We start from the raw sequence: 11,626 nt of genomic DNA, 5'->3' as shown, positions 1-11,626 counted from the left end.
GCAGCATGGGCCAATGGGAAAGCTTTTAAAATGGTATCGAGGTTTGCTCTGATGTATGGTCTGGAGACTGTTGCAGTCACCAGGGTGGGCAAGTTTAGAAATAAGTATTTAGGAGAGGCAGCTCAGGTTGAGACAAAGTTAGAGAGGCAAAGCTGTCATATGCAGAGGAAGGATGGCGGATAAATTGGACAATGTTAAAGAAGGTGCTGCCAGGCACCTGTTCATCAAGGCCTTGGACTATCTATGTGCACGCTGCCTGTTTTTTTGACCTCAGCAAGTTAACCTAGATTTTTGACTGACCTCTTAGTGTTTATCTTGTTAGCCTTCCTTGTGTTTTGGTTTGGTACTGACCGTACAAAGCTGCAAGTTTGTTTTACAGTCATGTAAAAGTGAAAGTTTTTACAGGTCTAAATACAGACATTAAAAACTAAATGCATCCTGTGACTCGATAGCTTTTAGATCCTTTTGCAGCAATAACTTAACAACATATTGTTGTGGGGAAAACTTGTCCCACCTGTCTTTAGAATTCTGCTTAAGTTCATTTAGACTTGCAGGCATTCTTTATGCACAGTTCCCACCACAGCTTTTAAGTTGGATGTCTAAACTTCGACTAGCCTATTGCAGCAACTTGAGTCTTTTCTTTTTCAGCCATTGTAGATTTGTTGGTGAGCCGGTACCATTGTCCTTTTGGACGATCCGATTTCAACCAAACTTCAGCTGTTGAACAGATGACCTCACATCTGGCTGTAAAACACTTTGGTTCATGGTTGACTCAGTAACTCCAAGGTCCGTAAGTTTGTGCTTTGACAGTTGTGTGAGCTGATACCCTGTGTTTGGTTTTTGCCAACGCAGTGTTGTGTATTTTGGCCAGACAGCTCCACTTTGAACTTGTATGTCTAATGGACATTGCTCCAGAAGTCATAAGGCTTGCTCAGCCGCAAGTTTGCAATCCTAAGCCGTGCTGCTATGTTTATAGAGAGAAGAGACTGTCTCCTTCCAGTCCTTCCAACCAAGATATAGTTTTTCAGTTTTTATCTAGTTATACTGCCATGAAGTAGGAAATATCTGTTGAGTTTAATAAGTATCTCATGTTTTTGTGTTTTTGGAAATTTTCTAAGCGCTGCACAATGTGGTCTTTGGGTGACTTTGCTGGGATGTCCAATCCTGGGAAGATTGTGGGATAGTGTAAACACACACCTAAATGCTCCAGACCAGCAACCTGCCACAACCTCTGCTTTTATAGAGGTGCTCACGATTGGTGATGATTTGTTGATTATCAATACCTGGCTGCCACTTACCTTTTTAATTCCTGGCTGCTAATATAATTTTAATGGAAACATTAAGCGTGTACTCATTTTTCACAGGAGTGCATACTCCTGTGAAAAATGTTCCTTTTCACAGAACTGTACCTGTCTGCCTCTGGCTCTGTAATTTGGCTCTATTTTTCTTTCACCGTAATTATCTCGAGTCCAAATTGACACTTAAAAAAAAAAAAATTCCCTCCAAATTAAAGTGCATATGAAATGATTGAAATACTTGAAAAGATAAACCTTGTGTACCATTTTTGTACTTTGGCACTTGTTTAAAAGTAATTACTTTAACTTAATTTCACTGAACATGAAGGGAAATCACAGCCTTTTTTAAATTAAGAAAGGTTATAAATGAAATAAAACTAAATCCAAAAACATTATTGTGTTTGTGAGTTGCTCCCCCATTTTATTCTTTAATGAAACAAGTGCTAACTTGAAGTACGAAGCACAAGAAAAAAATAGCATAAGTCAGTATCTGACAAGTAATCTTGAAATGAAAATGAAATGAAGATAATGAAACTGTTAATTAACTAAATTAACAGTGGAGCATTGGCACCTTTTATCATAATCTGATTGCATTTTCTTCTTTGAATCTTTGATAAATTATTGGCAATACGGGCTCAGTGACTATGAAAATTAGCCTTTTGCTTATCTCTCTTTTTTCAGAACTGTAATTAAAATTCATTGTCCCTCTAACCAAATGAATAAACCTAATTATATTCAGCGTCTGATATCTCTCCAGGCTGACTGGTGACTAAAAACCAGATCTATGGATGCAATGTGCAGCAAACCAAAACAAACAACTCTGTCTGGGTTTGTAAAAGTTAAACAAAGGTTAACTCTGTCTTGTTTGGTATGCCATCCAGTCAATCTGTCTGCCAGGGACTGCAAAATGGATTAAAACCAAACCAAACAGCATGTGAGGCCCTCGTAGAGAGACATTTGGAAGGAATATACTGCTGTGACTGAGTCGTAGCCATTACAAGGAAATGCTGGATGCTTTCAAAATAATGCAGTAAGTAGTTTTTATTTATTAGTTAACGTCATCATTCATCATACAAAGGGCAGTAGACTGCAATAAGAGAACCACTTAGTGTGACCATCCTTGTCCTTTAAAAGGAATTTCAAAATGCTTTTCTATGATCTTGGAGTACTTGCTGATGTTCTTTGGTGGTCTCAAGACATATCAAGCTGATACCGCTGTGAAGGGCAGGACTCACGGTTCTTCTTGTGGTTGAAGATTGCTTTTTATTTTTGTCCATCATCCTACCAATTTCATTAAATGACTGATGCAAAAAATGAAACATTTGAAGTACCTTGGCTTCTGATGCTTTCCTTTTTTGTGCAGAATAATTAATTAAAAATCTAAATCATTGGTTTTGGTACCAATGATGATTTATTGACATCATTACTGGCCTGGAAACAAATCAGTACGGATTATTAATCTTAAAATATTCAAGGACAAGACAGCAATAGTGTCCTTCACCACTGGGCCTTCCAAGTCTGCCCTCAGAGTAGTTGACACAAGTGTCGTTGGCTCTGAAGCAGTGGGCCTTTTGGGTGAAGCAGGAAACATCTTGGGCTAGACAGAAAAGAAAAATATGGCACATCACATCATGCCTTTAATGTGGGAGAAAAACAGATGTAATTTTAAGATATTTCTTAGGAAACTATTTTCAAATGTTTTTCAATGTCTTTTTTGTGGACTAAATTCATCAGGCACAAATGAGTTAGAGTGGCTGGGTTTGAACCTCGGATAAAAGAATTGTGCTTTGAGTTTGTATGTTCTGAGATCAGATTTTTCCTACCATCAAAAATAAATGAAATCTCTAAGAAATGTGCCCTTCACCAATGCTATTGACCCTCTGTGACTTCCCACTGCTCTTAATATGGGGATCAATAAAGATGTTCTGAGTAACGTTGCCAAAAATGGCCTAAAAAATCCAAGACCAGAAACTCAGGTAGGTTAGATAAGTCTCTATGAAAAGGCCTTTATTTCACAAGGTTTAAGAGATTAAAAATAAACCAATGTGTGCCAGCTTACACCTTGTTCAGGTGTAGATATACAAAGATACACATCTATCCATATCCTTTTTATCATGAGTGAGGGGTCTTTACACTTGACCTATTGAGTGTTAACTATAAGATTACAAATGAATAAAGGGTAAAAAGAGCGACGCATGTGGCGGTAATCACTAGGCTTGACTACAAAGTCTCTAAAAAATAAACAAACATAGCTATAAAAAAAAAGTTGAACCCGCAGTCATGTTTGTTTGAATTTTCACTCTCGAACAGAGTTTAAAAAAATCCTGAAAAAACATCAGACACCACATTTTCTTTCATCGCAGGGTTTTATAAATTAGTAAATCGACTCCTTCCTTGTTTATTAGGTGATCTAAATCACAAGTGCAGAGACCTCATACTGGATGGTTTTTGAACTGAATCATGACATTCCTTGAATGCATTTTTTAGCATGTTTCATCAAAAGACACGGCCAGTACGAAGCTGCTGTACCTCTGAAGTGGTTTCTGTTTTGACAAGTAAACAACCAGTCAGAACCTTTAACGCACTGGATGTCAGCTGCTGAATCAAACACGTTCTTGTTTCCAGACTTTGATGTTATTGCACTTCCGCCCCAATTAGTATGGAGCTACAACAGTACAAAACATGGCAGCCCATCTGTTTGCATAGCCTGTCTGTGTTTGACTGGAGAGGAGTTGTGTGAGTGCAAACCAGAAAGGAGGGGGGGATACATTAGGATTTTTTTGGAACAAGGTGAAGAAAAATCCTCATTTATGGGACTCAGAAGCACCACATTGTGCTTCAAATATTCAAGGGGGTTTTACCTTCTGTGTGGGTAAGATAGCAGCTGATTAGGTTTATCCTTTAGAGGAGAGAGCAACTTTGATACTGAACAACAGAACAGGGGGTTAAACTTTTAACAGATGAATAGGCAAATCAGATGTACCGAGTCTGGAATCTTTGAGCGGTGAGAAACCTGACTGCATGGCAATTATTAATCCTCTTAACGAGCTGAATGTAAAGTGAAGCCCAGAGGAGCCGGCCGCGGCCTTATCTATGACAAACGGCTGAGCATCCTAATTGCACTGAGAGATCTGACAGGATAAATTTATACCAGAAACGTGACTCATCTGACGTGCAGGCAGGAGTGAGAGGATGAAACAAGTGGGAGTGCCAGCCCTTCTTTAAAAATTCATTTATTTCTGTACAGTATAGATCCTGAAATATAAAGCAGTTCACGGCGCATGAATCACAAGTGGCTGTATTTTAGGGCAATAAGGGTTAAGTTTACCAGCAGCTTTCTGCAAATAAAGGATAATGCAATAAAATAGAAATACCCAAGCCAAGGTCACTTTTTTCATGCAATGCTCTTATTCTTTATATTTCTATTGGGCAGAAGTATTCAGAACATCTACCTTAATAAAGGTAATACAGCAGAGTGCAAAAATACTATTCATACATGACGTTGGGGGAATTTACAGCCTTGGCAGAGGTATGTGGACTGCTTTTGTTGATTGAAATTATAATTTATTTCTCAAATACAATAACACAGAAGTCTAAGGCAGTACGCTATTTAAGTACAAACCTGTGAAAAATCATCATTTAATATAATGTTTTAATAAGTGGACTTCTCCTTTTAGCCACTCGTGATGAGATATTCACCGCGTGGTTTCATAAGGTCTGTGCGTAACATTTCACACTGAACAAGAAACCTGTGACAGTTTTACAGTGGTTAACACCATATCAGAGCAACAAAATTATCAAGGAAATAAATAGCTACGTATCAACAGTAACATTGTGCCTGGAATCTGCCAGAGCCAGTCACTATCTCTCCTTTTACCACTGGGAATACTTTGGACTTTAATTTCCACACCTGTTCCAAGTGTTCCTTCAACCTCTCCTACGTCATGTTTTGTCTTAGCTTGCTGCTGTCTTCTGTTTCCCCTCAACCAAAACGGTGTCTGGTTGGCTGGCCAGCAGCTGTCTGTCTGTCTGGAACATGAAATCCCAAAGGACCTTAGCCCTGTTGTTCTCAGCCACTTTCAAAGGTGTTTCCTACTGGGAATTGGGGACTTCTAATCCACGTGGCGCAGATGTTGCTGTACACTATTCCGGCTGCTCGGCTATGCCTCTCAGTAGGTGTTGTCCCAGCTTGAATCTTACATTCTGCTACTGTGTGTTGGATTGTCTGCCTGTCACTTAGGTCCTCTGACCCTGGTGGACAACAAATCTTAGGATCTGTTTCTTACAGCTTGATCTTGTACTGCCCCAGTCAGAGGATCTGTGCTGTCCTTTCGGTCACCTGTTTTCAGCCACTGTGTTTTTCTTAATGTAAGCCACTTGGTTTTCCAAGATATTTCCTTCCCCTCTTGCTCATCACCATCCGTCTTCAGCTGCCTAAGGCGCTCTGGTAGCAGTTTATCTTGGGGGGTCATCTTCCTGATGCATTTGTGAATGCTCCTTGTTTCATCCTGGATCATGGCTGTAATGCTCACTAATCCTCACACTCCCTTGCTTCATTGCTCACAAAGCCTCAGGGTGCTGGCCTTGGTCAGACCCCTGCTTTGTAAGGAGTTTTTGTGTCTTGACATTAGTGGCATCTCTCTCCTCAGGTGGCCATCTTATTATTGCGTACAAGCAATAATAAGCTTAAACTAATAGCAATAATAAGCTTAAACAAGCTTAAACTCCAAGTTGTGGAGTTTAGGACCCAGTGATTTTTAGTGTGTGTTTGTTTCATAAATGACAAAAGACAGCACGCCACATTGTGAAGCAGGAGTGTCATCTCCTTATTGATGGAGATGACAAGATGTGATAACGGGATTAAGCGGAAATTACCTCAGATTTAAAAAGATCTTGTGCGCGAGTGCATGTTCTGTGATATCAGAAGGCGAGATTAAACTGTCAGCTGTGGGTGAAAACATAAGCACAACAAGTCTCATTAAAATATAAGAACAAACAATAAAGGTTCCCTGCAAGAAAGCCGCCTGTACAGTAAATCACATCCAGCTGGTGATTATATGAGGGAGTTGAAGCCGTTTAAGGACAGACAGTTTGGGATAGATTCCATTACAGGAGCAACTCTTATATACTGTCCACAGATTGGCTGTGTGTCAGCCAACAAGGTGAAAGCAAGGAGGGAGCCATCATCTCAGATATTTCCACTTGCAAGTAAATGAGGGCACAAAGCCAGATGATTTAACCTCATTCAGGGAGAAAAGAAGCCAAGATTTCAAACAACGCAGGAAACTAAACAGTTAAACCACCAGATTGCAGGAAACTCTTGCTAATCCAGAATTTTTGGAAAGATTTTCAGTTTCTGAACTCCCGCTGGTATTACCACCTGCCACACAGCCCCCACCTGCTTTGCCCTGGAGGCTTATCAGGATGCAGCAAGCATCTTCTGCAGGATTTCTGTCACTGGCAGGCAGTGCTCCTGTATTCTGACCCTCCCCGCAATCTACTGATTCACAGGCTGTTGCTCAAAGACACAAATGCCAGCAGGAAATGAGCATCTTTTTTCTTAAAAAAACAAACAAACTTCTTTGATTCATTTGTCTTGTTGGCAGGTAGATCAAAAAACAATGAAACCATCAGGGATAAAAGGCAAAATCATGTTTCAGACATTTAAAACAAGAAAGAAATGTCATCATATATTGTAGGTGATACGAGCTTTAACACTTGTATATTAATGTGTGGTTACCAGCTGAGGTTTCTACTCTGAATAATAGAAAAAAACGAGTGCTTGCTCTCATTCGATGAACAATGCTGATATGCGGTTCTGCACTTAAAGAAATCATGAAAAAATTATAAAGCAAAAGTAAACTTCTCGTCCTCGACTAACCCCTGACGTCTCGTAGCAGTGGACCGAGCAGCCAAATGAGTACAGGACATGATTTCTGAGGCAGACCGTGGTTTAGGTGGTACTTGGCTCTAATATTCACAGAGTCATGCATCACCAAGCTGCTTTTCTAATATAACTGTGGCAGTTGGCAGCACCAGATGTACAGTAGAATACTGCTGGCTGACTGACAATCTTGATAAAACTTGTATTGGCTGTGCAGGATATTTCTCATCTATCCTTTTGTCATACAGCAGCTGAATCTGTAATCACATTTCAAGAGTACTGTGCTCCAAAACACCAGTGTTGTGGCTTGAAGCTGTTAAAATGCAGCACAAATGAATGGCTGCCGTAGATAAGCAATATCAGTCTTGCCCCCAAACTCTTTCATAATGCTGATTTAATTCCAAGAAAAATGTTGTATGAAGCAAAACACAAGATAACATGTTGATTGGGGAAATAGAGATAGCAAAATGCCTCGGATGGAGTGCAGAATGCTTAATCGGACTTTCTGAGTGCAGCTCATGATTAAAAAATGAACATTTAAACAGTAACTACAGCTGGAAAATACACTGCTTTGTTTCTGTTTGCCCGTTCAAGCAAAGGAACAAGGAAAAAACTAAATTCAGTGAAGAAAACAAACAATTTTCCAAAAACGATATCTGCATTTTATTTATGCTTTGATAACTAAATAGACCAGGCTATTACCTGGAAAATGGAGACAGGAAAATCAGGCGCTGCTGAGTGTTTTATATGAAAGAAAGAAACAATCAAAAACAGTCGGATCAACACGATATTAATAATATGACAATATATCAAGAAGAATAGTACGTTTTCTTTTACATCACCTCTACATACTGGCGGTATTGTGCTTTGATAAGACTTTTGCAACTAACACAGATACAGGAAAAAAATGCAACAGCCCCACACAAGGATTTTAGCAATCAATCCCTATGAAACAAAACAAAGAAACAAAGGAACAAACAACAACAGAAAAACCCTTCTCACTTCATCCCGCGGCCACATGTGAAAATGATAAAGAAGTGAAAGAATGAAAAAAAAAAAAAAAATCATAAGAAATGAAATTAGGTGCAGCTCATCCATTTGTGCAATCAACAAAACACTCAACATACCTAACGTTGCAACACTGTCCCTTCGCACACACAAACGCACACAGGAATATATGGCATGTATCATTGTCATGTTTCTGTAAATGAGGCAGACTCGGTAAATATAATGATTAAATGTATATAAGTCTATATATTAAAAAAAAATCAATCAAAATTAGAAATGATATGAAAAAAAACATGCACTGGACAAATACAAGCATGCATTTACATGATGAGACCTGAAATCTTCACCAGTACATTAAATGGTAGATGATGCACCTCTACCACCGTCGCCACCTCCACTTACATCGCAACCCCCCGAAAGTATTTCCTGCACACGCAACTACACTCATTGTGAACAAAGATACATTCGCAAACAAAGTACACAGAGTCCAGCGGTTGTTTTATGAAGCACTGCAACAGTTCTAGATGTTGCTACATGTGGAGTAAGCAGTATGAATATTCGTCACACTAGCAAGCCGGTGTTGTGTGAAACCATCATGTGTTGCTGTGCTATATAAAGGCATGGGGGCTCTTTTTTCTGATCTACTGTCTATGGTGAGATAACTGTACATTTTCCCTTATTTATTTCTTTATTTTTTTGTCTTTTGAAAGAGAGGTCCATGTTGGCAAGGTTTCACCATGAGCATCCTTTTCGGCAGTAATCCAGAGGAAAAACACAGAAGAGTGCTGCATGAAATGTTCTCCGGAAAAATTACAGATTTTTTTTTTTTTAAACATTTAGGACTTCCTCTGACAAATTCTTTGTCACGATTGATTCGTCCATTTTCCTCAGTTTTCATGTAAAAAGTGCATCTGTTAGATTAGTATCAGTTCCTCGCCCTCCCTGCGTTGGACAGTTGTCGTTGTATGGTGGCTTTGGTTGCATAACACGCACTTTCACCTGGGTTCTGCTCAGCAAGTGAAGTCTTCAAAGTTACCCTGGCCCGGATGATGAGGTAGCATATTGCCAGGATACGTTGATGGTGTACGCAGGTTCTCACAAGGAGCCTGAGAGAGAAATGGGATGAGAGAGGCAGACAGTCAAAAGGCAGGCAAGAGAAACGATCAGCAGAAGATATAGCATTGAGATCGAAGGAGCATAAATGTGAAAGAAAACCCAAATAAAAAGCTCATAAACACTTTCACAGGAAAACATGACATGAGCAACAATTCGGGCTGAGATGAGCGAGGAAATAAATTCTTCAGGAATACTTTGAAAAATGCTGTAAATAATGGTGAACAGAAAAGGAGAGATCAGTTGTGGAGAATATCTTTCCCTTCTCTGTCTGAGGTCTGACTTACAATTAAAGTGAACTGGGTTCATTTACACTTGGAAATAAGTGAGCTGTCACACCTTCCAAAGCTTTAATTCCGGCCTGTCCCTGCTGGTGCTGTCCCCCAGCTTTGATTAAATTCCAGCCACTTTCCGCTCTCCTACTTCTCCCTCTCAATTTTCTCCCCCTCTCATCCCAATCACTTTTTCACTCTCTACCGTGTCTCTCAGGTCCCCCCACCCAAACTTCCTCCATCTCTATCTCTTCTCTCTCATTTGCTCGTCTTCCTACCACCACCACCCCACCACCTCCTTGATCTCGACTCCAGTTGGGAGCAGTGAAGACAAAGCAGAGAGTGTGCCCCTGTCAACGCAATGCCGTCTGACACAGTGAAAGTACTTAACAGCACACTACTGACATGGTGTTTCACATCATCCAGGCTCAGCACAGCTCCCCGGTCATTGTTTTTGCGGCCTTTGTGTTTCTTCTTCATGCACCGGCACACCTTGTATTTGATCACCTGAAAATAGACGAGCACACCTGTTACCAAAAAGTACTTTCTTTTTGCTTCTGGTGAGCATCCAAGTGTTCTTTTTTTGGTTCATCATAGTTCAAACCCGCATACTTGAAATGTGATTTATTTTATGTATCTATAAATATGCTTGCGCGGTGACCCTGCCCCTCTCTCTCTCACACACATTTCTAATCAAGGACTAACAGACACACACATAAAAAACACTTAGTACTTCAGTTGTAAGAGAAGGGAGGGAGGAAGGAAGTGTGGAGCACAGAGTTACTCTAATGAGAGTGGACATAGACATCCTGACTAATCTAAAATATAATACATCCAAAATGTTAATGTATTCAGCGTTGCTACTGCTAAGATGTGAGTGCCGTGCAGAAATGCAGAAATGGGCTGCAGGGTTGTGAGGGACAGAGCGTTCGTCATGCTCGCTAAAACACGTCCTTGTGCGCATGGTAACACTGTGTGAAAACTGAAATTTGGCCAGCAAGTCATTCTATTTTGCTGGAGTAGCACAGATGACCATAAAAACACAATAGACATTAGTTTTTTTTGTTTTTACCTCATACAGATAGTCAATGAGTTCAAGAATGGTGAGGATGCTGGCCCCAATGAAGAGACCCATCTGACCACCAATATCACCTGAAAAGAAAAATAAGGAAGCAAAACTTGTACCTGAATACATTCATGAAACACAGGTCAGCTTTCACACACACTTTGCGTCTTTTCTTTTTTTACATCTAAAAGGTGAGAAATGTAACAGCAAATACAGACGTTTGCAAATATGCAGTTAAAAAGATTAAAGAGACACTTTTGTGTCTCTTCTGGGACCTGAACACCTCATAAAAAATGCAAGCACTCGCGCTACTGTCATTTTAGATACAAAGCATCTGTCATGCTGCATACTGCACATTATCTCTTCCTAAGAAAACACTTGACAGCCATTTCCTTACCCAGAAGGCCTGCCAATTCATAGGCTTTCTTTTGTTCGATGGTTTCGTAGTTCAGCGCTTCAAAGTAGATATCCAAAACCAGAATGTTATCACTGTTAACAGAAAGGGAAGCAGGCAGTTTTAATTCACATATTTAAAACTAACAGTTTGCTTTTCAAACACGTTTCTATCAGTGCGTCTTCAGGCAGAGGAGGTGATTGGTGAGTTAGCCACTTCCTGCAGATAACAGAGAAGATGCGTCAAGTTGAGCAAATAACCTGTCACCACTTACTAATTTCCCCTATGTGGGTCTGCCCATTGAGGAATACAAGGGAAATGATGGTAGCTGTTTGATTTCATACTGTGTTAAAGTCTAAAACTCAGGACTTCAGCATAAAGAAGAAGAAAGGGGATTAGTTTAAAGGCCCAGGGCAAGACAGACTATTATTGTAATTCTTAAATATCCTGTCTCTGGGTGAAGTCAGACTTTACATCCCACTGGGGTTGGGATCAAAACCACAGCTTGACTTTGTAGTTTTCCTTTTTTGGTACATGATTTTCGGTTTTATATCTTAAAATATAAGTCCTGCATTATAAGACAAGTGATAAGCT

At 39.8% G+C, this 11,626-nt stretch overlaps 1 protein-coding gene across 3 annotated transcripts in view; it reads right to left on the bottom strand.

Moving 5' to 3' along the window:
* Positions 1-7,951: 7,951 nt before the first annotated feature.
* The window catches only part of asic1b (acid-sensing (proton-gated) ion channel 1b), a 181,961-nt gene continuing 178,286 nt past the window's right edge, over positions 7,952-11,626 (bottom strand). For all 3 annotated transcript variants that reach the window (XM_085158666.1, XM_085158664.1, XM_085158665.1), the window contains 4 exons: positions 11,036-11,127; positions 10,645-10,724; positions 9,978-10,079; positions 7,952-9,293 (listed from right to left, as the gene is read on the bottom strand). In XM_085158666.1, coding sequence (XP_085014792.1) covers positions 9,198-9,293; positions 9,978-10,079; positions 10,645-10,724; positions 11,036-11,127 — 370 coding nt within the window. In that variant the 3' untranslated portion in view covers positions 7,952-9,197. The remainder of the gene's footprint in view (positions 9,294-9,977; positions 10,080-10,644; positions 10,725-11,035; positions 11,128-11,626) is intronic.

This window comes from Neolamprologus multifasciatus, chromosome 5, assembly GCF_963576455.1.
Source record: "Neolamprologus multifasciatus chromosome 5, fNeoMul1.2, whole genome shotgun sequence".
In the NCBI taxonomy this organism is placed as follows: domain Eukaryota; kingdom Metazoa; phylum Chordata; class Actinopteri; order Cichliformes; family Cichlidae; genus Neolamprologus; species Neolamprologus multifasciatus.
This window is presented reverse-complemented; position numbering and strand designations above follow the sequence as displayed.